This window comes from Pelecanus crispus, chromosome 1, assembly GCF_030463565.1.
Source record: "Pelecanus crispus isolate bPelCri1 chromosome 1, bPelCri1.pri, whole genome shotgun sequence".
Taxonomy (NCBI): Eukaryota; Metazoa; Chordata; class Aves; order Pelecaniformes; family Pelecanidae; genus Pelecanus; species Pelecanus crispus.
In genome coordinates, this window is record NC_134643.1 from 219,142,688 (window position 1) to 219,169,358 (window position 26,671).

The 26,671-nt window shown below is 43.0% G+C and overlaps 2 protein-coding genes across 11 annotated transcripts in view; one reads left to right on the forward strand and one right to left on the reverse strand.

Annotated features, from left to right (window-relative positions):
• ANKRD42 (ankyrin repeat domain 42) lies at positions 1–21,543 on the forward strand. Of its 2 annotated transcripts, XM_075728009.1 has the most exons (12): positions 1–19; positions 1,058–1,221; positions 2,779–2,886; positions 3,218–3,337; positions 3,961–4,096; positions 7,562–7,762; positions 10,023–10,148; positions 11,687–11,792; positions 12,413–12,588; positions 12,999–13,125; positions 16,173–16,317; positions 21,262–21,543. In XM_075728009.1, exons 1-12 carry the CDS (start codon positions 1–3, stop codon positions 21,355–21,357), a joined length of 1,524 nt encoding a protein of 507 aa, XP_075584124.1. In that variant the 3' UTR covers positions 21,358–21,543. The 2 variants fall into 2 exon arrangements, with proteins under 2 accessions (XP_075584124.1, XP_075584123.1); XM_075728008.1 differs by lacking the exon at positions 1–19 and having other exon boundaries at positions 1,033–1,221.
• Positions 17,678–26,671, reverse strand: part of CCDC90B (coiled-coil domain containing 90B) — an 18,669-nt gene continuing 9,675 nt past the window's right edge. For 3 of the 9 annotated variants that reach the window (XM_075728011.1, XM_075728016.1, XM_075728015.1), the window contains 5 exons: positions 26,397–26,438; positions 26,246–26,317; positions 26,110–26,163; positions 25,223–25,337; positions 18,013–18,732 (listed from right to left, as the gene is read on the reverse strand). In XM_075728011.1, coding sequence (XP_075584126.1) covers positions 18,503–18,732; positions 25,223–25,337; positions 26,110–26,163; positions 26,246–26,317; positions 26,397–26,438 — 513 coding nt within the window. In that variant the 3' untranslated portion in view covers positions 18,013–18,502. The other 6 variants (XR_012832001.1, XR_012832002.1, XR_012832000.1 and 3 more) reach the window with 6 other exon arrangements.

A 26,671-nucleotide genomic window follows, 5' to 3' on the forward strand; every position in this document is an offset into this window, starting at 1 on the left:
ATGATGACTACTCTAGAAGGTGATTACTAATTGGTTTAGGTTCCCTTTATGCTTGACTATCTGGAGTTAGCCCCCTCAGCCATTAGATCTACTTACACCACTTATTTCTGTTTACAAGTTTTGGCAAGATATCAAGATGTTGCAAGGGGGATTGGGTATCTAACTCCCATTGTTTCCAGTCACATAGTTAGTCGGTGGAAAGCCCTGAAGGAGAAGACAGGTTATTTGATCCCATGGCCTGGTGATGGATTTTTTTTTTTCCCTGACTCCACTGCTGCTACATGTGCCACTGAAGTCAATGAAAATGTTACTGACTTTGGTGGGAGCAAAATATCAGGCTGCTAATGGGGAGCTGTGACAGAGCAATGCTGTAGTTCTAGAAAGACAGCAATGCGGGATTACTAACATGATGTATAAAGAACTGTTTTTCTACAGCAGCTTTAGTTTTGACATCAGCTTGTCCTGCAGCTGATCCCTGTAGCTCCGTCAAGAGCAGGTACATGGTATGCTCACCTGGTGAAGGCTCCGGTGCCCTCCAGTGTGGTACGCAGTGCTGTGCCAAGTCCTTAGGCAGCAGCAGCAGGAGCGTGGCCATGTGGAGCACCTGGGAAGCGATGGCTGAGAGCTTGTTTGCCCAAGTGCAAAGCCTCCCTGGTGTCATACCTGAAAATGTGATTAATGAAAGAATTTGTGATGCCCACAGTTTTGGAAGAGAGCCAGCGTTGGGGTGGACGTGCTCCAGCATTTGCATACATAGATGGAGGAGCTCTCCTTCCTGTGCTTCTTGTCATCTTTCTTCTGGGTCTTACTCTCTTGGGCCCTTTTCTGGGGCTGGAGGAGGTATGGCTGTCTCAGGTTTTTGCATATTGCTCTGTTTCTGACAAACAGAAGTGACTTAGGATTCCTGCTGATACGAATCTCAGTCTCATAGGTTACTCCCAACGTTTTGGTTGGTTCCTGTGAAGCTGACACCCTGATGTTTCTTTGATTCATCGCTTATTTTCTATCTCTTAAATGTTACTGAACTGACTAATGCCCTTTTATTATTCCTCACTAGCTGTCAAGAAGAAGCAAAATCATACTAGTGCACATGAGGCAGTAAAAGCTGGTGATGTAGAACAGCTTGCATCAATGATAAAAAGTGGAGCTGGTATTAATGAGGTGGATTTAGTCCACAAATTCACACCGTTGCATTGTGCTGCACACTCTGGAAGTCTGGAGGTAAAACATTATATTGGTGTTCAGACACAGCAAGGTTTTTATAGGTTAATGTTTTCCTTCTTTGGGAGAGGCTGGACACAAAATTCCTAGCTTTGATCAAGCTAAATCAATAATCTCTGCCTGATTTTCTCATTAAATATATTCACCAAGAACAGAAATACAGGATTTTAGGTTTTCATTTTGCCTTCCTGCAGCCCCAGGCAGTTTGTATAGTCAATGTTGCCAGATTTTACAAAATCAGTGATTTTTTTACTCTGAGCAAAGTGTACCCTATGATCTCCCTTCCAGACTCGTGACCTTCTTTTGTCCCTATTCTGTTTTTCCCTTCTCTTGGGACATCTAGAACATCCTGTAAGATGTGTAAAATGTTCTGCAGGTGATTGAAACAGGTGAGAAGGGACATGAAAATGTATTCATTCTGTTTACTGATGTCCTGTCCCGTGCCTCATTCTCTATAGAAATAGTCCTAATACCTTTTATTTTAATAAAAAACTTGTTGAATATTGATGGAGAAATCAGCAGGTGCTTGCATGAGTGTTTTGAACTTCCAGGAGGACTGAGCTGCTGTATTCTGCACAACATTCACCTTCCTGTTGCAGCCTCCTTGTACAATCTTTACAACAATCTAACCTTGAAGCAGCAAAGCCATGAATAACCATATAAAAATTCATGTTCAAAGGAAAGAGTGTAAAGTTTTTGCTAAACTCAAGAAATAGTAAGTGCAGTGCTGTTACTGGAAGGTGCAGAAACTGTCAAGAAAATGCTGATCATCATGCTGTCAACCCTAAAAACAGATTGCTTACCCACCCTTTTCTGCCTCTGTAAATTCTGCCATTTTTCATTTGACTCTCCTACTTTGCAATCAATATTAGACTTTATTGAATTATCTGTCATCTATTTGTCGCTAAGATCCTTCGTGGAAACGGTGACAGAGCCAGAGCTGCAGGCTGGCCTAAAAGAAGATAATAAATCATCATAATACATAATAAAAGGTTTTAACTGGTCCTCTAGGTTTTTTTGGATAGTCCATAAAGCTTTCCATTGCAAGCAATAATATCTGCTGGAAAAAGGTGAATAAGCAAAACTAAGCTGTGGAAGGATGAGAAGAGGGATGGGATTGTGTACACCTAAGGAACCTAATAAATTAAACGAGGCTTTAAATTTGGTTCATGGTATTTTTTCTGCCAGTAATTTTAGCTGGAATTCAAGTGTTTGCGTTGTTTTTTTCCAATGCTTTTACCTCATGCCATGTGAATACTCTCACAGATTACATTTTAAATCTGGAAGAGTAAAATTAAGAAGCCATACTGTAAAATCAATGCTAGGCTCTGAATTAGTAGGTTATTTGCACTTTTCGTACCCTTGGGTGAAACCTGGAAAGTATAACTTACCTGTAACTTCCTAATGCACAAGTGTGCTCTGCGATGTCATATTTCCATAAAGAAATATTCCAATACTGTTTTGAAATGTAACATCGATTGATAAATTATAGTTAAAATGTGCTTCAGATACATGATAAGAATAGTTAAATAAAAAACTTTGGTTTTGGTTGAGCAGTGCCTTCACTGGTTGCTCTGGCATGGAGCTGATACAAAACACGTAACTGTCAGAGGCTGGACAGCGGCTCACCTCGCAGCTATCCGAGGTCAGGATGCTTGCATGCAGGTATGTATAAATATTCACTCTCAAGCTAAAGTAAGTAGGGTAGACCTTCAGTTTGGACAAGTTCATTATGAAGATCAGCTGAAAGAGCTCCTAGTGGAGCTATGAGTATCTCTGAGTATCTCATCCTGATGCCTTTACATCTGGAATCGAGTCACTCTTGTCAAAACCAGCACACTCATTTGCACTACGTGTGCAAACAGATTTATTTCGTGTAGTGTCATTGCCTTGAGGTCAGCCCAGAGTTACCCTGCTGATCATCTCAAGTCACCCTGCTAGGCAATTTTGGCTTTTTCAGCTTGTGAACTGAACTTCTGCTTTGCATTTCTTTTAGGCTTTATTAATAAATGGAGCAAACGCAGAAGCTGAAGATGATCGTGGGTGCACTCCGTCCCACTTAGCTGCAGCCCATGGGCAGTCTTACACCTTACAAACCATACTGCGAAGTGGAGCGGTGAGAGACTTTTACCTGCAGTTCCCCAGCCAGAGCCAAAGTCTGGTACCTATTTCCAAATAGAACTCTCCCTAAATTAAACAGAGATTTAGGACCCTAGATGAATTACTGTTTGTATGTTCTTGTTGGTGACTTTATTTTTAGGGTAAATCTCAATTTTTTTATTGTAAGATACATAAAGGAAATGATCCAAAAAATCTAGAGCAAATCAATAATATGAGTAAACCATGTTCCATGGAGGATGCCATCAAAGGAAGATCTGGCCCTGTGGTGGTTGTGATTTTTTGCAATTGTACAAATCTTCTATAGTGAAGGAGACATAAACTTAAAAAAAAACCCAGATGCATATTTAAGGAATAATGACCAATGCAGTGATAGAAGTATGTCTAAAAATGCATCTTTTACATGTGTATTATTTAAATAAAACCAAGAACCTGTGAAAAGTGTTTTTCCAAGAAACCTATCTTGGAATGGGAACTGCATACATGGTATGAACTTTGAAAAAAGCTATTTGATTTTATTTTAATAATTTAACACGATGAACAGCTGATTCCTATTTATAAAATTTGTCTTGTGTCTTAAGATTCATAAATGAAAGAATTAACCTGCTGCTTTCATTTTAGAATGTAAATGTTTCAGACAGGAATGACTGGAAGCCTGTTCATTATGCTGCTTTTCATGGTCGCTTGGGGTGTTTGCAGCTTCTTGTTAGATGGGGAGCATGTATAGATGATGTGGATAACAACGGAAATCTTCCAGGTATATCAGGATAAATCATACATTCTTTTAACCTTTGGTTTACAGTTATTGTGTGATATGATAATTGTAGCGAATTATAAGTAATGCACAGCAGCAGCATTTGCTATTTGATTCCACGCAATCAACACAGTTATTCCATTTTTATAATGATGGGGGAATTTGTAAAATCCAGAGTATTTATCTGTTGGTGACAGTATCCTATTCACCTCCTACTGCTGCTGGCAAGGATCAGAGCTCATGGGTGCTGGAATAGGGAGCAAGCTGAGCCTGGCTGAGAGCGCTGTGTAGGTGGGCAGCATCTCATGCATGTGCCAACGGAGGTCACAGGAGGAGAAGGGTAGGTGGAGCAGGAGGCAGTTTCAGCGGCTATATGCTCCTTTTTGAATTTGTGCCAGGCTTTAATGGCTCTGCCAGTGTGATCAGATTCTGGCACAATCATATGCAGGTTTTTGTATTCCACTGTTTCTTAACTGATCTGATAAAACCCTTGTTCTCATTTACCTGTGATTTCTTCATCTTGATTTCTGGAATACCGGTATTCTGTATTATCTGTAATCTGTCCTCTTTTCATAATCACGAGCGTGGTTGCTTTAGCGCAAAAAATGGGCAGTGTTTTATTCATAGTTTCTCCAGTGTCCCTCTGTCTACCATGCCACTGCCTCAATATCCTCTGTCAGTTGAAAGGTATTGTTCAAACCGTGTTCTCATTGCATCCTTTCCCTTTCAGCATTTTCCTTCTTACGGTTTGTCACATTATTTGTTCCAAATAGCATATTTTTTTCCTCTATAATTTGTTTAGAGTTATCTTTTTAAATTCCTTCTTAAAATCTTTACCCTCTGTTAAGTACCACTTACCTAGTAAACTGATATCTATGTTCTCTTCTGCAAACCTGGGTCTTGTTAAAGGATGTGAGGCTCTTGCATCCCAGCGGGACGTCTCATGTGTTAGCAATAGGGGGTCATGGTGTTAGGCACCCTGGAGGCAGCGTAGAAGGTAGCTTTATTTGCATTTGGGAGCACTTCCCTGCTAACAGACTTCTATGGAGAGGTGGCAGATGCCACCACAGTTCTACTTAAACGCTCTGGTTAGTAGAAAATTGGTTTTGTTGTTATTTTAGCATCTACAGAAGCTTGATCCTCCAGCCTTTGTTCTGTTTCATTTGATCATATTATCATCCAAAGGAAAGAAAATGCTTTGGAACATTGCTAGTAAAAGATTAATAAAGTGGTGTGGTGTACAGACCGGCTTTTCCTCAGCTTCTGAAACAGCGAAGTGAACTTAAATCATCTTTACATATTTCAGCTTCAAGATTAGCTGGACAGTGCTATAATTTTTCCTAACAGTATACTGAAAGAAATTTACTGAGGTTACAATGCCCTACAGCTAACACTAGGCTGAGGCTTTTGCATGTGTGTGTTATAGTAGGGGCTTTAATTACCTACAGCATGCTGATTTTGGGGAAGAACTGTGGCTCATTCTGTGTACAGAATGTGCTGTGCTCATTAATTCAACATTTTGTTTTCTCTCTGTATTTGGTTTTTGGCTGTATCCCTGTTTCATGTATTGCTCATTAGTTAAACCTGTTCTAAATACAATATTAATTTAATTGTAGCACAACATCTGAAGTTTTCACAGACACTGTTTTTTCACTCTCCACTTTGAGAAGAGCGAATAGTGTTAGCCTGATTTTATAAAAGGCGAGATGAAACACAGAGAAGTTGGGCACCAACACCAACTACCCACTGCCTATTTGTGATGCCCGAGACAAGGTTTTTCAAAGTTCTCAGCATTAAGCTGCATATTTTGTATTAATATCACAGTACTCTTTGGCTTTAGTCTGAACTGCAAGTGCTCAGCACGCCTGAGGCTCATACGGCACAGTTACGTGTTGGGCACTAGCTACTAGGAAACACACAGGTTAAAAGCCACCTATGAAAAGTTCCTTTATATGTCTTCCACAGCGTCCCACTGAAACTGTGCAAAAAGACATGGACAGAATACAACTGTTTAATCTATTTCCCCCTTGCCATCTTTGCAGAAAATGTTAAGCTTTTCTGACCGCTTTCTGCATGGGACAGACATCTGATAAAAAAAAAAAAAAAAAAGTTTCATCCCAAAAGGTGAAGTTTTATCCCTGAGATTTTAGGCACCTGAAAGTGGATTCATAAGGGTTGAGCCAGTTTTTAAACCAGCTGACTAGTAATCTGTACTTACTTTTAAGAAGGTACCTCTTCTTTTCACTTCTCCCTGAGTAACTCACTGAATAAAATTAAGACAACGGGAAAAACTGCCCTGCATTCAGTGAAGCTCAGATTCTGTCGCATTACATTTTAGCAATCATCTGTACCTAAGTATTGTCATCTTGCCATAAAACCAATATCCATCACCTTTTAAAGCAATTACACTCTGGAAAGCTGTGGATGGTTTGCAATAGAGAACTTGCATGTGCCAAAAATTAACTTAAGTTACATGGGGCTTTTTTGGTCCTGGGTACATTGTTTATTAGCTGTGAAGATAATGAGAATCTCGCCTGGAGACAAACTAATCCTTTTACCTGTAGAACATCAGCCAACTTTTACAGAGCATTTTCATGGAGTGATAACGCATAATAAGCACTTATTTGGCAACTCCTTCCCATTAATGGGACTAGAGAATACAAATAATTTCAAAATAATGAGCATGTGTTTTGTACTTCTTTCTTTGTTATAGGCCCAGCACTCTAGTAGTATTAAGTAACTAAACCTCAGCATAGCCTAAAGGACAGGGGACTTGACCCCCACAGAGGAGCAGTCGCTGCCATGGTGAGGCGGAGAAGCTCCTGCACGCAGCAACTGTCCACAGCAGTTGAAGGAAAAGAAATGTATGACACAAGTACTGTGAATAGAAGCCTCTGCCATGGGATGTACCTTCAAATACTTTACCCAGTAAAGCAAATGTCACTGCCCTCATTTTATAGGTGGGGTAACTGAGATGCAGATGCGTGACAAAACTTGTTTGTAGTGGCACAGTAGAGGTGAGACTAAAGCAGAAATGGCCTCAACTCCTAATCAAGGACACCCCTTGCTGGCCCTCTGTAATGAGTATCCCTAGGATAGCGAAGTCACACAGCTGCTGAGGAGTGAGATTTGTGTTCATGGGGAAGATGAGACCCCCGTGGCACACTCTCCTAGCTAGTGCGCAAAGGTCTCGTGGCAGTGTCATGTCGTCTCCTGCAATCAGCTCGGCCAGGGAATCTTTGCAGATCCTATCCTTGACTCTTTTACCTCCTTTGCATAGAGTTGAACTCTGTCCTGGATAGGAGCTCAGCATCCCCTATCCAACTGAGGCTGCTCCCACTTGTTGTGCTGTGTTGGATGGCTCAGGTGCTGGTAGATGAGCTGGATCTAACTAGTCGTGAGAACACTGCTTTCTTGGTGGGCAGCAGTGCTCTGCTCTAATATACTTTGTTTCACCTTGTTCTATAGCTCATCTGGCAGCAATGGAAGGACATTTGCATTGCTTTAAGTTCTTGGTCAGTAAAATGGCCAGTGTCATGCACACACTGAAAGCCAGGAATGACCAAGGAGAGACTCCAAGGGACTTGGCTGAACGGTTCTATAAAGATAATATTCTGCAATATATTGACAGTGTGGAAAAAGAGGAGGAGCACCCAGAGACACAGGAAGGTGAGTATGGATCAAGATACTGTTAAAATAGGCATTGTAATTCTATAGAAATGCTTAATTCGGAAAAATTGTATGAGCAGAAGTATAGCATTTAAATTACCAATATAAGGAAGAGCTGTTCTTTTCAGTACTTACTGATAGCTAAGACTGGGATATACAAAGTGATTTTATAAACATCTTAGGTTTACCAATTATTAAAATAAAACATGTCACCCTATGTCGCACTATGAAACAACTTATCCATGCAATTAGACTCCAGTAGACATCCAGACGAGCTGTATAATTTTCATGAGTTTTCAGATTTGCCTGCTCAGAGTCCCTTACTTGCATTGAATAGCAACTTAGCCTGGAAATATCCCACTGAAATTAAGGTTACTTACTAACCAGCAATACTTTTACTTTTTTTAATCTCCTTTTATGACCTGGTGACCCGCCTGGTAGATGATGGAAAGGCTGTGGATGCCATTTACCTGGACTTTAGTAAAGCCTTTGACACAGTCTCCCATAATATTCTCCTTGGGAAGCTGGCAGCTCATGGCTTGGATGGGCATAGTCTTCGCTGCATAAAAAACTGGTTGGGTGTCAGAGCCCAGAGAATAGTGGTAAATGGAGTTAAGTCCAGTTGGCGGCCGGTCACGAGCGGTGTTCCCCAGGGCTCCGTTTTGGGGCCAGCCTTGTTTAATATCTTTATCAATGATCTGGATGAGGGGATTGAGTGCACCCTCAGTAAGTTTGCAGATGACACCAAGATGAGTGGGAGCGTCAATCTGCTGGAGGGTAGGATGGCCCTGCAGAGGGACCTGGACAGGCTGGACCGATGGGCCGAGGCCAGCTGTATGAGGTTCAACAAGGCCAAGTGCCGGGTCCTGCACATGGGTCACAACAACCCCATGCAACGCTACAGGCTTGGGGAGGAGTGGCTGGAAAGCTGCCTGGCCGAAAAGGACCTGGGGGTGTTGGTCGACAGTTGGCTGAACATGAGCCAGCAGTGTGCCCAGGTGGCCAAGAAGGCCAACAGCATCCTGGCTTGTATCAGGAATAGTGTGGCCAGCGGGAGCAGGGAGGTGATTGTGCCCCTGTACTCGGCGCTGGTGAGGCCACACCTGGAATACTGTGTCCAGTTTTGGGCCCCTCACTACACGAAAGACATTGAGGTGCTGGAGCGTGTTCAGAGAAGGGCTATGAAGCTGGTGAAGGGTCTGGAGCACAGGCCTTATGAGGAGCGGCTGAGGGAACTGGGGTTGTTTAGCCTGGAGAAGAGGAGGCTGAGGGGAGACCTTATCGCTCTCTACAACTCCCTGAAAGGAGGTTGTAGTGAGGTGGGTGTTGGTCTCTTCTCCCACGTAGCTAGCGATAGGATGAGAAGAAATGGGCTCAAGCTGTGCCAGGGGAGGTTTATGTTGGATATTAGGAAAAATTTCTTTGCTGAAAGAGTGGTCAAGGATTGGAAGAGGCTGCCCAGAGAGGTGGTGGAGTCACCATCCCTGGAAGTGTTCAAAAAACGGGTAGATGTGGCACTTGGGGACATGGTTTAGTCTAGTCTACCCTTGATTGGTTTAGAGTGGACTTGGTAGTGTAGGTTAATGGTTGGACTGGATGATCTTAAAGGTCTTTTCCAACCTAAACAATTCTATGATTCTATACTACTGCAGTCAGAACAGCCAAAGGATGTGGCAAGGTCTCTAAGGAGAACCTGCAGCAGAGCAAGGATATGAGAACTGCACCTTCACCCCTCTACTTTTTCCAGGCACTTACTGCCCTTACCTGCTAGTCTTTTGTCATTATACATATATGTATATATGTCAGTACTCCCTTTCTATAAAAATAACTAGAAAAATCAAATTGTCTGTATGGGTAGTTTTTAAGCAAGAAATAAAGTAGTTTATATATTTGGTTAGACTATGAAATTCAAAATATGCAAATGAAATTCAAAATAGGCAAATGACTCCCGTTACCACCAGTAATACAACACCAGCCATAAAACAAATGGATACTTGTTATTTCAGGTTTATGAAATTAATCTCTTAACTGTATAAGATGCCTGTAGCCATAACCAAGACATGTTTAATCAAGTCTATGATGAACAGTGCTAGATATGCAACTGCATTTTAACTGATCAAGGGTGCATCAACTTGGCTAGCTACAGCTATGAAGTGCCCATGCCTAAGTTGCTATGAGAGGCAAGCAGTGGGTGACAAATATCAGCATGTTTAGTGGAATTACTGGTATCTGTTTGGAAACGTGTGCATTTCATTTTCAGTTTTAGCTTTCCCTGCCCATGGCGCTGCTTTCAAAGGGGACTTGTTAGTGCTTAGAAGATTAGTAAGAAGTGGAGTAATCAATATTAATGAGCGGGATGATAAAGGATCCACTCTCATGCACAAAGGTCAGTAATTATGATCTGTGTTTCAGCTTGTTACTGTTTGTTGCTGACTTATATACTTAGTTTTTCAAGTGGCTGCCCATTAGATCAACTTCATGAAAAACAACCTCTCGTTTCCTGAGGGCTCGAAAGGGCAACCCTGAAAAATATTTTGTGATGTGTGTGGGTGTAAGTGTCACTTTAAAAACCAAATAACCAAGCTGAAGTCAAGAAAGAAGAGCTTATATTAAAGAGAAAACTACATCTAAACTGAAAACTAAATAGTTTTGGTTTGTTTTTTTTTTATCAGGCAAGATATGACTTTTAGAAACACTGGCTAGCTAGCTGTAAGAATGATCTGTATTGTGGCGTGGGTCTTTATTTAATGAACATATCAGTACTGTGGAGATGTGTTGTTAAAACCAAAACAAAGTCATGTGGTAGTACGCTGTAAAAGAAGGTAAACTTCTGGTATCTAACACTTTGATATTTAGTGGAGTGCTAGCATTACAGAAAAATGGTCCTTTTGTGTTTGAGGGTGTCATAGTAATGTCTGAAAGAATACAAGAGGAAAGAAAGAGGGACGTATTCTTGTAACATGCTTTTAACACTACTTTGCACTTTTTTTTAATAGATATTAATGGTAGAATTTTAAAAAATATAATTAAAGTTGTCATTATCAAAATTGATATGTATTTATTTTAAAAGTGTTTTCTACATTCTTTCCCACCCTCTTTTCTCGGAATGGTGCTAACCTCCAATCGTTTCATCCCCAATCTTTACATGCAATGTTGGTGTTATGGGGAAACACTATGTCTGACTGTAATTTCATTTCCTTATCTCAGTAAGAAAAGAAATATGGCAAACATCCAAAGGGGGTGCTGTCAAGAAATGGATTTATTCTTCCTTGAGAAAAACAGATTACAGGTTTCAGCTAGACATGCCAAATACTGTCTTCCATATGTGAGACATCATTCCTGGCACCACGTGGTATGAGCAGCAGCCATGCCAGATCATATGACTAGGCAAAGCTGTTGCGTTAGGCTGCAGCTGAGAAGTGTTGCCTTGAGTGTCTGACCCAAGAAATTATGTACCTATAGCTCCAGCACAAAGCCCTGGCTTCTCTCCTTCTCTGAGAAACAGCACCGCACACCACAGACCGGGACAACCGGCTGTGTCTGATGTATGGGAGCCCAGAGCTGGAGAGAGGCGACACTGCTTTGCTGCAAATATATGACATCCAGGCCTTACTGCAAGAGAGTGTGAGGCAGCATTATTTGTGTGTCTCATGCTCAGCAGATGAGACTGGGGAAGTTTAGTTTAGGAAGGGAAGGGTTGCCAGTAAATTTCTGGAACTAGAACGAGGCACAAAACCACATTGCATGATCTTCCCCAAAACTGCGTGTACCCATGTGACTTGAACGTCTTGAAGTGGCATGTCCCCTGTGGTGTGTTAGTCAACCCAAACTCTGGCATGTCAAATAATGACAAGCAGGGGACATTTTAGGTTTGAAACACTTCAGTTGCATATAACTGACTTGTGTGCACCTTCCTTCCCTTAGCTGCTGGACAGGGGCACATCCATTGCTTACAGTGGTTGATTGAAATGGGAGCTGACTGTGACATTACAAATGATGCTGGAGAGACTCCAAAGGATGTAGCCAAGAGGTAGCAGTACATATCCTGTAGCTCTGTCATTTATTTACTTACTATTTATATATCAGTATCATGTCAGCTTTGTTGTAATTAATCCTGATTTTCAGTGATGGAGCAAGAACAGATCAGGCCCATGAATTCCAGCTCTGAGTGATAAGTAAAGCTGTATTGTAGCTATAAAAGGTTTTAATTTTCACTTAATTTAATTTAATTTAATTCTTTTTTTAGCAAGGTCAGACATGAAATATGAAAACTAGCTGATCTGCAAAAGGAAAGTATGCTCCAGCTGTACAAAGTAAATGACAACTAGCAAAGGCCAGCTGATTTTTGCATTAATAAAAAAATACAGTTTCTGATGAGATTCAATTAAGAAAACCTGCAAAAGAAAAGATACCTCTGATGTGGGAGTCATTGTCATAAGATTTCCTTGAGGCAGAGCTCATGCCATCAGAATACTACAAAAAGCAGATTAGCTGCTCACAGTTTGTGTACCAGTGCTTTAATCCTGAAACCCCCTCCAATAAACGGGAACATGAAGAGTTTCAGAGAGCTTCTATCACATGCAGGGAGTGTGGCTGCATTTTTCCCGATGGTGGGGATATTTCAGTGTAGGTTAACTGTTCTCTGTGCAGATTTGCTCAACTGGCAGCTGTGGAACTTTTGACACAAAGAACCGGAGACAGTAACTCTAGTGATGAAGAACTAGATGCAAACAACATAAAATTTTTTGAAAGACATGGTGTGGAAGGGAGTACAGATAGCAAAGAAGATTTAACCCTGGATAAAGCAGAGAAAAGGAACGCACGCAGTAAGCACTGTCCTCCCATCTCACTCCTTATTTAAAAAAGTTGGTCTCAAGACATTATAGTCCTAGCTGCACAATTTCTGCCAACTGCTGTGACTTTTGTTGTAATATGAGATAGCTGACAGAATATTTGTACCACTAAGCATTCAAACAAGTTGTGGAGAATTAGAAAGCAAAGCAGAGGGCAATCAGAACATAACTGTTAAACTGTTTTAATCCATGTTGGTGAAACCATATTGGATTGCTACTTGGTTTTGAGATCTGTCTGCTGTGTGGGTGTCAGGTGTAGCTCAGTATTTGCTGAGCAGTGTGATTTCTGCTCTATATTTGTAAGACTATTTTCCAGACTATTGGATTCCAGCATGACTGCCTTCTCCATGCATTTTACCGACCTGGAGAACTCTGTCTTACAGTAAGGGCCTATCGCAAGATTCAAGAACTTCAGCAACTTCTAGAAATTGCCTACAGCAACTATAGACAGCTGGGAGGAATAACTGAAGAGGAGAAGAAGATGAAAAAAGAAGAAAGGGAAATTGAGAAGTAAGGTTAACTTGCCCTGCTAATGTTTAACTTTGTGAGGCCCATTTTAAAGCCTTCTTTAAGTCTAACTTACACTCAAGTTGTTTTGGCCATTCTGTCCTTTCTACTTACCAACTTTAGCCAGGCCAAAAAGAAACGGACTTTAGCAATTTGTCTGACCATTTCTAGATTTCTACCACCAGGATCAGCCCTGCAGCACAAGACAAGTGTTTGATGGGTCCACCCTTCTTGTGCAAGATTGTCTGTTCAGCCTTCAGGTTTTCCTGAAGCATATGTGCAGTAGGTCTGATAAGTCCTGGCTGTTTTGTTCGCACTGAGGATGCCAAATACATGTATGCAGTTTAAAAAATCTGAAAAAAGGCATTAGTCTTAGCATGGCATGGTTGGAAGGGCATATACAGCAGAAATTATTCAATCACCTGCTACATTCCTGTGTCAAGGGCAATATATTTCTATGCTCAAGAAAGCATTAGCTCATATCCAGACCGCAGAAAAAAGAAATTTCAGCAAACCTGCCCTTGCACATGAAGCACTTCTCATAACGTCTGTCTAATTCTCAGGGTCCCCATTAAAAGGGTTGTTAGATTGGTCAGGTGATTTGATGGGTAGACTGTCTAAGTTTCAAAGAAAAGCCCTTCTGTCTATCAAAGATTTAGAGCTTAAACAATAATGCAGCATCCAAAAGACAGCCCTGTCTCTACCTCTACCTATTGAAGATTTAGCTACCCACTGTTCTCAGTCTCTCTAGAACACCACATCCCTTATGTGTTTGGGCCACCCCAAACCACTATCTTTATTTGGTCACTGAGAGGAGACTGTATCCGGAGGGCTTGTATGCCATCAGGAAGACAGCAGACTCACCAGTCTGTGTATATCTGGAGCAGATAATAGGTGTCACAGATTGGAATTAAATAGTTTGTTTTACAACTTTATATGAGCCAAGAAACTGAGGTCAGGATTTTTTTTAGTTCCAGATCACCCCTTGACTCAGCCCAGGCTGAAAGTCCATCTTCCTTAACTTGATATGTCTGCAATGTAGATATCTGCATCCGAGTTAGTTACCTTGAGCTCCTTTTTAGACTTTTTGGAGAGATGTAGGCACTTCCAGGGCATAATTAGACATGTACTTCAGGATGAGATTCATCACTTCTAGGAGTGTCTCTCCTGGCTTTAAAGGAGGAGGGTGACCAGCTCAGATGTTGATGCCTACACTGGAAGGTCAGAGCATTGTGTTTGCAATGATGGAAAAGTGACTGTTGGCTAATGGCAGAAATTGGAGTGCATTTTGGATAGAGCAGCTACTCAAAAGCTAGCAGTGTGTATTAGAGGGCTCTGATAAGGCTCTTCAAGAGATTTTGCTTTCTGTGGCATGTGTGGCTAAACTAGAAAAATTGTGAGGATCTCTGAGGGGTCTCTCTCATCTGTGGAGGCCAGAGAGCATCCCTAGCTCCACAGTGGCCTTTTGAAATGGAAATAACACTTCTCAGCGTACCTTCACAGGGTACCTACCTGTGGATAAACTCCAAGATGCTTGTATCATATGCCAGAAAACCTCATTATTTTAAAATATTTAGTGACAACACCATTTTGCTAGATGAATAGCAGGAGTTGCCACTTGGGAAGGCTACTGTAGCAGATTTTGAACATTTCTGCTTTAGTCCATGTTTTCTGGCTGTAAGAAGCCTGCTGTGAACCTCTGTGCAGCGCTTTGACCAGGCTGCATGGAAAAAATTTCCACCATGCATGTGCCACACAGTTTTAGAGCTGTGTCTCATTAATCTGAAGTGTGCAAGCAGTCAGCCTGTCCCCCCTGAGCACTGATTTCCCGGCATAAGCACAGGCCATTCTCGCAGTGTTGGTAAGGCTGATACAGCTGGGTAGCTTTGGGCTGTGTGAGTCAGGAATACTTCAGCCTGGGAAATGCGGTGGGTGTTGCTGAGAGCTTTCCTGCAGCGCTGTTTGAATCCACGGGGCAGACGACTCCCTTTTCCTTTTACCAATCTTCCGTCTTTGTAGCTGTGCTAATTCATCCTGATACAGAAGAGAGCCAGCTCAACTCCAGATGACTCAGTTGCTGAGGTCAGTTGCTGTTATAATAAGAATATATGTGAATTACGTCTCAGCTAACCAGTTCCAGGATTCTCAATTAATTTAGGAGCCATTGTGGGTGTGACTGATGAGATCTGGAGCAACTGTGTATCAGCCGGTGCTTCAGCTTCCCTTTAGTAAGTGTCATGTAGGCTGTCATTTGAGTATTTCTCATCTGTGGCTAAGCCAATCAATAGGAAGGATGTAGAGGTACCAGATGTAAACGAAAAAGCTGCCCCTGACCCCTCCAGAATCCCAGTTTTATGCTTTTTCTCTGCTTCATGCTAACCTTGTTGCTTCTTGGGCACTTCCTCCTGCTCCGCAGCTGGAGACGGGCCTGGGTTATGGCCTACCCAAGAGCCCAGCGTCTGGCTCAGCGTGTGGGAAGACACCTCCATCTCGTGGTCGGATTGCGCTGAGCACAGCTGATGGCGAAGAAGGAAAACCAGCTGTTTCAAAGAGTCTTGAGCCAGGAGCACCCTGTAGCTCACACCAGCACAGCTGGAGTGAGGAGTACTGCACTGCTTTCTGCTGCGACTGACCTGTTCCTTAGCAAAGGAAAAAAAAAATCCTTAGCAAAAAAAAATCCTTAGGAAATGGGCTTAAGCTGCGCCAGGGGAGGTTTAGGTTGGAAATTAGGAAAAATTTCTTTACGGAAAGGGTAGTCAAGAATTGGAACAGGCTGCCCAGAGAGGTGGTGGAGTCACCATCCCTGGAAGTGTTCAAAAAACGGGTAGATGTGGCACTTCGGGACATGGTTTAGTCTAGTCTACCCTTGATTGGTTTAGAGTGGACTTGGTAGTGTGGGTTAATGGTTGGACTGGATGACCTTAAAGGTCTTTTCCAACCTAAACGATTCTATGATTCTATGATTCTAAAGGCACAGGAACACGTGGAGCAGCCAGGGCAGGTTTGGATTATGCACTTCATGCTCTGCTTGTCTCCTTTGCTTTTGGCAGGGCTGTGAGGGAGCTGGAGGCCCAGCTGGAATACGAGCGAGTCAGGCGGGAGAAGCTGGAGAGCCAGCTGGATGACTACCGCGCTGAGATAAGCCACCTTAGAAAGAGCCTGGAGAAAACCCCCGTCCCCCCTGCTCTCCCCTTGGTGAGTGCCACATGAACTCCCCCAAGATGTGAGACAGAGGCTACTGCCCGTTGCTTGCGCACATCTGTTCTCACTAAGCTTCCCAGGCATGGTGCTAGGAAATGCTGGGGTAAATGTGCTAGCAGCTTTTAGCTTGGCACACTGAAGTAAGCAGTAGCCTTTGTCACGTCCTGACAGTGTCTCTGCTGTGAAAGGATATCAGTTTCTCTTTGTACCCTGGCAGAGAAGCACTGATATTCTTCATCTTCATATTAACAACAGGGAGTGGACTGATCCCTGAGTACTTCCACGCTGCATGTGCAGTGACTGACGGTCCATCTTGGCTGGTAGCTGGTAGCTGAGACTGGACTGGCGCTTCAGGAGAGGTCGTGTCACCACCGAAAGGGTTACTGGGCCTGTGGGGGCATTGAGATCGCAACCCTGGCTTTGTAGGATTCTGTAATACACAAGGATGCAGAGGCTTTTATCCTCTAAATTTCTCTATTACCAATTGCCACAAATACCACAAAAACCATCACCAGCAAGTATACTGCCACAAAATCACCACTAGCAAGTATACCTATGATTAATAAAGTGGATATAAATATATGTATATCAAGCTATTACAAAATACTATTAGCAATCAATAATACAGTATCAATCAATAGTATGGTAACAATCAATAGTAAGCATCCTGGCTTGTATCAGGAATAGTGTGGCCAGCAGGAGCAGGGAGGTGATTGTGCCCCTGTACTCGGCGCTGCTGAGGCCGCACCTGGAATACTGTGTCCAGTTTTGGGCCCCTCACTACAAGAAAGACATTGAGGTGCTGGAGCGTGTCCAGAGAAGGGCAACAAGGCTGGGGAAGGGTCTGGAGCACAGGCCTTATGAGGAGCGGCTGAGGGAACTGGGGTTGTTTAGCCTGGAGAAGAGGAGGCTGAGGGGAGACCTTATCGCTCTCTACAACTCCCTGAAAGGAGGTTGTAGTGAGGTGGGTGTTGGTCTCTTCTCCCAAGTAGTTAGCGATAGGATGAGAGGAAATGGGCTCAAGCTGTGCCAGGGGAGGTTTAGGTTGGATATTAGGAAAAATTTCTTTACGGAAAGGGTAGTCAAGCATTGGAAGAGGCTGCCCAGAGATGTGGTGAAGTCACCATGCCTGGAGGTGTTCAAAAAACGGGTAGATGTGGCACTTTGGGACATGGTTTAGTCTAGTCTACCCTTGATTGGTTTAGAGTGGACTTGGTAGTGTAGGTTAATGGTTGGACTGGATGATCTTAAAGGTCTTTCCCAACCTAAACGATTCTATGATTCTATGAAAGCACTAATCAATAGTATAGCAATTACCAGGTATATGCTATTACAGGTTACTACAAACTCAGCATTAGTGAAGGAAACTTATCAACAGTGTAACAGCTGATACACTGATGATTGATTACCTAGAAGGATATATCATATTGGCATGAAGTGAATTAGACAGATTTCAGAAGATGCCAAACCATCCCAGAGGAGAGGGCAAACAGATCCTGGGGGGGACCCAACCATCCCCAAAAGAGGGGAGGACAAACTGAACCCCAGAAGTGGGCCCAGAGGAGGGACCAAGAAAATAACAGTCTCACTTCAAAGAGGATCTGTGTCAGAGTCTGGAGTCAGCCAGGAGTCCCTGGTGAGAGTCCAAGATCTTGTAGAAAGTTTGTGTGGAGAATTCAGCCTGTTTAGGAAAGGAAACATATGTGCAGCACGGGAAGTTATCAGGGAGAGAGGCTCGATTTTGGATTAAGACCTTTTTATATCATAGAGACATAAGAGAGTGTAGGACACCGCTACTGTAAGCAGCCAACAGGTGCTGATGGTTCTATTTCTAATTTTCTACTTTTCACCTGAACAGCCAATAGGTGATGAGGTTTCTATTCTTTCAGACCAATTTTTATTTTTCCAGACTGTTTTCCACCTTTTTAAACAATAAGTTGCCTTTACGGCCTCTTGTTTTTGTGGTTATGGGTGGTATCCCAGGATGCCTCTGGTTCTTAGGTACCACAGCTGTATTTCAGAGGCCAGCTGCACTTTTCAGGGATGTTTCTGGTTCCCAGCCTCACAGTTCCCAGGCTGGCAGACATACGCTCTGTCAGCATTTTTCAGCAGGCAGTTTCTTCTGTTCAGTAATTTTCCCTTCTAACCAGGCTGCCTTTCTGGCTGCTCACATCAGGTATCAGCCTGATGTGCCAGCCCCTCGCCCCCAGCTGGCATGGTTTGTAGCAACTGCAGCACATGTTGTGGGAGATTTCTTCTGCTTCAGAACTGGTTTGTTTTCCTCCCTTTTACACCAGACTGGGAAGTGAGTTTGTTGAGTACCGCAGTACAGTACTGTATTGCTGCGTGCAGTGGCTGATTTCAGTGCATGTTCTTGTATATCATCTGCTGCCATCTTAATTATCAAACCTGCTGGCAGCAAAGAAAATGCAGGTATGAACTATCGATTGGCTTAGCAGGCAAAGACAGAAAAACTGTAGCTTTTTTTTTAAAATCAAATCTTGAGGATAGTTCAGAAGTTCACATGCTAACTTTGGGGACAGGAGAGCTGGCATTTCAGACCTTTCCCTACTACATAACTCCCACAAACTGATGTGACAGTCAAGACCCTGTTTTTCAGATCTTTGTCACCCTCGGCAGCCTTGGGTGAGGCATCTCAATTCCTCCTGCTACGGGTTGTGGGAACTGGTGTGCAGTAACATTGCTGATTCTTCCAGGGGTACAGCCACTGGAAAAGGCTCATGGCCCTGCCAGCCTGGGCTGTTCGTTGCTGCTCTTGGTGCTTCGCTTAACTCCCTCGACCATTGCACTGCCTTGACCGTGTGACTGCTTGTAGGGCCAGGCGAGGACTCTAGTCACTGATGGTGTGGGTGACTCGGAGTTAGCTCCTTCCTCTGCCTAGAGGAGCACAGAAGACCCACCCTGGGGGGATGCTCTAACCAGCACGATGTCTGCTCTTCTGAGATGGAGCCATATTCCCTGCCCTGCTTGCAGCTGTGCAGCGTGACCACTGTAATGCAATATTCATTGGTCCAGAGGGAGTGAGTGAGAGAAAAACACCTTTGTAAGCCGATTATTAGGGCAATCATGCAAGAGCGGGGAGCTGGCCTGTGCTTCACATGAAACATTTACATATTTCTTGGAGGCCAAATTGGGTTGCTGGTCAAAAGGGGTAATGTTACCACTGCCTTCAGCTAGGTTTGAATGAGGTCCATGTGCTTGGAGTGTCCCTACTAGATGATGGTCCTTTTCTGAGTGTGATGGGGAAGAACGCTTGACAGATGCTCTGAGCAGCAAACAAGCATTTAGAGCTCAATTTTGTTACCATTTAAGCTGTGTGTGGATTTGGCCATTGAAACGTCCAGGGCATTTCAGGCCCCCTTGAGAGCAGAGGTGATGCCACCCCCCAGGCAGCTGGGAGCAGGAGCTGTGGACTGCACCCTGCTGCACATCCCTGGAGAAGGACAGAGGAATTTCCGTCCCAAGAATTTTAGTCCTTCTGTTGCCATCATTGATCCCAGGCTAACGTGGCGTGGCTGTGCGTGCAGCGTGGCCAGATGGCATGCAATTGCTGCATTGCAAGGCAGCGAGGCCTTCGGGTGGCTACGGTGGCTGTCACACACTTGCGCAGGGTGTTGGCTTCACAGCTTACGTTGAAACCCGCCCGCGTGTGCCTGAGCAGTGTGATGCGGTCTGGCACAACCACACTGCACAGGTCTTTCCAGCTCTCCCCTTCCCCACTTTCTTCCTCCTGCCCTCCCTTGCAGGATTGTTTCTGAACCTTTCCTGCCCTCCTGTGCCTTTTTTCCCTTTCCTTTAGCCTGTGTCAGCTTTCCCTGCCACCATATGCACGCCGTGATGCTCCTACAGCTGTTTGTTTCCCACTTTATCCTTGGGACTGATCTTTTCCACGCTGCTGAGACCCTCAGGCCAGCCAGGTGCCGCCGCCTTTGAAAGAAAAGCCACTTTCTGCTCTCACAGCTCACTTTAAGACATTAACCATTCTACTCCCCTGGCAGGTTTAAAAATGTAGGACAGCTATGGCATGGAGTGCCCCATTTCTAGCATGGAAACATGGCTGTAGTCAGGTTTTTTTACCAGCAGCATTCTTAAGTAAGTTGGGCATTAGGTTAACTAGCTGGGACTGGAGACAACTTCTATCGAGGCAGGTTTGTTTTCGAAAACTGCTGCTCTGAGTGACAGCTACAACCAAGGGGCCTTCAAATCTTATCCTGCTGTGACTGCCATCCCATGCCTGGGGACTACGCTCTGCCCTCAGCTTCAGTTTGAACACAATGTTCTGTGCTTACTCAAAGCCATAGATTTTTAAATCCTGTCTTATGAGGTTGTCCTGGTTTTGGCTGGGATAGTTAATTTTCTTCTTAGTAGCTGGCATAGTGTGGTGTTTTGGATTTAGTACGAGAAGAATGCTGATAACACACTGATGGTTTAGTTGTTGCTAAGCAGTGCTGACACTGGTCAAGGACTTTTCAGCTTCCCATGCTCTGCCAGGTGCACAAGAAGCTGGGAGGGGGCACAGCCAGGACAGCTGACCCAAACTGCTGAAAGGGCTATTCCATACCATATGATGTCATGCTCAGTATAGAAACTGTGGGGGGTTGGCTGGGGAGCAGTGATTGCTGCTCAGAGACTGGCTGGGCATCAGTCAGCAGGGGGGTGAGCAATTGCATTGTGCATCACTTGTTTTGTATATTATTATTATTATTATTATTTTCTCTTCCTCTGCTGTCCTATTAAACTGCCTTTATCTCAACCCACGGGTTTTACTTTTTTTTTTTCTGATTGTCTCCCCCATCCCACCGGGGCAGGGAGCGTGAGCGAGCGGCTGTGTGGTGCTCGGTGGCCAACTGGGGTTAAACCACAACAGAGGTAGCAGGTTTAAGTGACTGCTATTTAATGCAATGTCCTTTGTTGCAGGAAGCTGAGACCACCTCTAAGTCTTGCAAAGAAAAAAAGAAAGTAAAGAAGAAACCAGCCTGCAGCCCTGGAGGAGTGTTTGTGAGGCTGCGCTGAGGAATGAACCTCGATGAAGGGCAGGCAGACGGAGGAGGCAGCATGGCAATATTCTAGACAATGCAAAGCGTTTGCATAGCCCAGCTCCACAGATGAGTTGTGATTCTCTGCATTTCACTGAAGTATTTTTTTAGTTCTGTAGTTCTCTGGGATAGAAAATATTTCTGAATCACAGCAGCAGCACTTTCTATTTAAAAAAAAAGGGCAGAAAGACTTCTCTTCCTGTCCAGGTAGTAGTTTAGCAACAGTTTTGCAAATTATAAAGTGACATTTCAGGAGTTAACTGCAGCAATATCATAGGCCCTCGTAGGTCTGAGAAAAGCATCCCCATCTACTAATCTATTTTGTCGTACTGCCTTAGGAGGGGGCAGGGGGAAAGCACCTTACCTCCTCAATTTGTTTTTGTGTGCACAGATGGAGGGAGAGGCAGGCTGAGTAACAGCATAAGCCTTATAAGAGCTAAAGAGGGGAAATCCAGCCTCTAGAGCCCACTTCAGTGTGTAGAGGATGATGGCAGTGAGAAGCTGCAGTAGATGAGCTATTTCCTACATCACCACTGGTGCTAAATTGTCATGTAGGAACAGTGCAAAAGATCAGCCTGAGTCATTCCACATCCAAAAAAGGGCAATGAAGCTGGGGAAGGGTGTGGAGCACAGGTCTTGTGAGGAGCCGCTGAGGGAACCGGGGTTTAGTCTGGAGGAGGCTGAGGGGAGACCTTATCGCTCTCTACAACTACCTGAAAGGAGGTTGTAGCGAGGTGGGTGTTGGTCTCTTCTCCCAAGTAACAAGCAACAGGACAAGAGGAAACAGCCTCAAGTTGCACCAGGGGAAGGCTTAGATTGGATATTAGGAAAAATTTCTTCACAGAAAGGGTTGTCAAGCATTGGAAAAGGCTGCCCAGGGAAGCAGTTGAATCCCCATCCCCGGTATTTAAAAGGTGTGCCTATGTGGTGCTTAGGGACATGGTTTAGTGGTGGACTTGGCAGTGTTGGGTGAGCACTTGGACTCAATGATCTTAAGGGTCTTTTCCAACCTGAATGAGTCTATGGTTATAGCTTACACAAAGATGGATTTGTACATGGAAGTTACAACAGACACAAGTGGCTGCTGGCCACCTGCCGAGATCCTTGCTGCTAGCACCCATGCCTTTTTGACAGACAGACAACAGAAAAAGCAGCCTCAACTCCCAATATATAGCACTGTGCCTGTTTATATTCAAGTCTCTCAGATAGTCAGATAGCAAATATAAGAAATTAATTTTATTTTCTTAAATGAAGACGATAAATAATTTAATGCAAAGAATGTAAGAATTGGTGGGATGCCAGCAAGTTCAACTGTAAACAGAATAAAAGTGCAATAAAAAAAATTGCCACAAATCAGTACTAAATACTCTTTAGCCCATAAAGGGCCTACTTTTACTTAAAAGTTTAATCCAGGAAGGATTTTTTTTAATTATTATTTTTATTAAAAGAATCAAACCAAGCATATGCATTTGTACAAAACAAGATGTAGCTGCTTCAGTTTTGGAAGGCATCCACCTGCTATGTCCCACCTCTGCAACAAGAGTTGTGAAGTCCTCGCAGAAGGTGGAGGGGTCCTCACCAGAAGTTAGGGGAGTCAGTGTGTCCCACAGGATTACAGAACAGCCCAGAGGAGTGTGGAGATGGGATGATCACCACCACCACACTGGCACCACTGAGATGCTGAGTTTTTCTGTGATACAGGCCAGATCCTATGCCCAGAATATTGACAAGGGTTTACTGGAAATACTCTGCACTACTTGAAGGGAGGAGTTAAGAGCACTTATCTGCCCCAGGGCTGTACACAGCTGCTGAGCATGGAGGCATTTGCCCTTGGAAAGACAAAGAGAGAAGTTCTCCCATTCTGTTGACCTCTGGGGCTATGGAAATTGCAAGAGATACTAAAAAAAAAAAAAATCTACGGAGACATTTTTGTTCTACATGAGATTTTAAATTTATGTAAACCAGTTTCCAAGAAAAAACAAAGATTCTTTAGTAAAGGCCTTGGAGTGTGTATTTATATAATAATAATAATGATAATAAAAAAAAGGGCCAGGCTTCAATCTGTTAGAAAAGAGAGGAACACACTGAAGGCAAAAAATCCAGATCCTATATTTAAGATTAATTTACTTGGATCAGAGTAGATCTGTTGGAATCTGGCATTAGTATTCCCATATTGGGAATACTAACTTGGGAACAGTATTCCCATTTCAAGGGCATATCAAATGTTTAATATTTCCATTTCAAGAGGAGCTGAGAGTGAGAACATTCCTTAGAGAATATTCCAAACGAAAACAAAATTAATTCTAAAAACACATCAGGAAACACTTTCTGATGTAGCATGGTAAGTCCTTTGAAATAAATACAGTATTCAATAGGGGACAATGAAACATTACTATTTGCCCACTTCCCCCCCCTATTATTTTGATCTTTAGTGTTACATATTCAGAAAACATTTTTAGTACACAGTAACAAAATCAAAACAAAAAGGTACCAAGGTTTTCTACAGTGCAAACACGATCGTCTAACTGATGTTGCCTGGGTGGCCTTTCCTCCATCTGTATTTGATGCAGTCATTCCATTTAGATCTATTTCCAGAACCTGTAAAATCCCAGTGCTATTGCTAAGCAAGTGAATACTGAAGCTGTTAAAAAAAAAAAAAAGGAAACAGAGACAAAGAGAAAGGAAATAATTAGCCAAATACTAAATTGCATCAACTTCTACATACAGGAAATTAACTGCAAACAGATGGAAGAATGATAACTGTAGAGCACAGCCTCCTGAACTTCCTGAATTGCTGCAGGTGTAATAGAATAATTGCAGAAGACAATAACTTGTCATAGATATAACATCCTGCACAGTAGCACTGCCCAGGTGGCGAGATGGGAGGTCAAATTCAGCAGCCTGAGGAACTGTGTTTTCAGGGACACATCTGAGTAACTATGACAGGCTACAGGAACTCTTCCTGTTGTCACCCACCTACTGGATATTGTATTACGGGAGAGATGGCTGTATCAGGTCTTGCATTAGATGTAATTAAAACAATTCCCCGCTGGACAAAATGACAATGAACTAACAATGCACATATCTGACACAACATTAGGATATCTAGGCAGCACCTCTGAAGCCTGATGAGTTGTCTTTCACATCTGTTATGCTGCTGTTTCAATTAGTGTTAGAATAAAGCTAATTATGTTTCCCTCTGAACTTGTTCTCACTTCCATATGCAATGCGTAATATGTTCTCACTTCCATATGTAATCCAGCTCCAATACAATAAAAAAAATCACTGGTTATGTACATATTGAGAAGACAATCTCAAGTCAGACTGAAATTTGTCCTGCTTGGCAGGGGAAAGTACCAGTACTGCCACACTGAACTATGTGTCTGTGGAGGACTGAAGAGGAGGCAGAACTGGTAACTCAGACTAAGTCCTGAATATCAACAAACTTTCAGGGTAACTTAAATAAGCTCAGGAGAACCGTTGGGAGCAACTCTGCCACATAAATGGCTGCCCTGCAGCAAGCAGAGGTACTATCAAACTAGACAAGGTATTTAGGCTTCTTTCCTACTCTTTAAAAAAAAAAATTAAAAAAACATGTCCATGTTCCTCCTAATTGCAGTTCTGGGTGCAATCCTAGTCCAACTGCAGAAGTGTCTGCATGTTCCCACATCTTCTGTATTCTTTGTCCCATTTCTTCCAATTAGGGAGGGTCCCATCCCCCCCAGTCCCACTTTGCTGCTGCTGCACAACTGACTTCTTGAATTCACTTCGCATATATTCTTGAATAAAATTTTATACATCCAAAATACAATACTGGTACTCACCTCCTTGCATTTACATACCTGCCAAATAACGTATTGTATCGAGCTTATTTGACTCCATGAGTGTTTTTAAGGAAGCTATTTCAGTGTCAATTTTATTACTGATTTCTGAGATAAGACTGTTGGTACTTGAATCCTGAAACATTAAAAGATAGCACATATTTGACAATGATCTCTAGCCCTTTCAGCTCTGCAAAGCCAAACAAGAATACCAGCAACAACAGAGAGAAACAAATTTCCAACCTATCACTGAAGAAAAATAAGTAACTGGTAACAGAGCTTAGAAGACACAGAACAGCATTTAATACGATCCAGGAAGAATATTAGAGGGCGAGAGAAAACTCAGATCATACAGACTTTTGTCCCTGATATGCCAGTGCCTCCTGATGGAGGCATTCTACGGCGCATAGATAGTATCCTTAAATTTTTACATAACAAGGTTTAAGCATTCACAAGGCATAGCCAGAAAAGGAAGGAGACGCTGAAGATGGGACACGTCCATCTTCAACCTCTTAGACTCCAGCACCCGCTAGCAGCTTTGAGGACTTCCAGCCCCTGAAACACGTGCTCGGCAGCAGGCGCCTGAACCACCCCGCTGGTAGAGCTGGTCAGCTCATCCGTTAACACTGGGAAGGGCAGCACGACAGGGCACCCGCCACCCGTAACAGCTTGGATAGTGCTCAGGAAGCGAGGACAAGGGTTGCGTGCCTCCTGCCTGAGCGGCGTTCAGTGCAAATCCCCCAGACCAAGGCAATAGAGACGTACAACAGACCTGAGTGACACAGCCCAGCCTCTTGCTTTGCCGCATTCAAAAGTCTATTAACTTCCACAAACGTTTGGGGTTTACATAACATGCAACACGTAACTGTATCCTGCTCAATACCAAATGAGCTTTGTTCAATACTTACTTTTTTATGAAACTCTGTAGTTGCTTCCATCAGTTTCCTCTCCTGATCTGTAAACTGTGGATAAAAGATAAATTAAATTGTAGTAACAGAAAACAAGACACAGAACTGATAATGGTATCTTCACAGACCAGCTTACCATATCTGTCACTCTGCTCCTTTCCAGGTTTATGTCTAGCTTGCTGTCAGCTCGGATTTTACCGGTTTCATTCTTTAAAGCAAATAAAGATTATGAAAATAACTATTCACTTTCCCCAATAGGAGTGTGTAGGTACTTGCTGCTTACTTACCATTAGTTGCTGTTTAACTTGATCTAATTCAATTTTCATTTTCTAGGGGCAGAGGAGGAAAATAAAAAACGATTTTACAAATTCAGGAAACTGCTGACCAAGTTAATCAGTCATGTAAATGTTACCACCACATGCACGCAATTAGTCTTCCATAATTTTTCTCCCAGTGAGGCAATTTGTTCTTGATTAAATATCCTAACTGGTGTGTTCAATTTGTATAGCCATATATAATCTGCTGGGAATTTTCCTCAAAATAAAGGGATTATTTTGTAACG

What these genes read in the sequence shown, in the direction of transcription:
- ANKRD42 (XM_075728008.1), top strand. Translation starts at nt 1,033, where the DNA reads ATGCCCTTTTATTATTCCTCACTAGCTGTCAAGAAGAAGCAAAATCAT. An exon ending in GTCAGGATGCTTGCATGCAG is followed by an intron (nt 2,887 to 3,217) that starts GTATGTATAAAT and finishes CATTTCTTTTAG; the next exon opens with GCTTTATTAATAAATGGAGC. An exon ending in GAAGAAAGGGAAATTGAGAA is followed by an intron (nt 13,126 to 16,172) that starts GTAAGGTTAACT and finishes TGCTTTTGGCAG; the next exon opens with GGCTGTGAGGGAGCTGGAGG.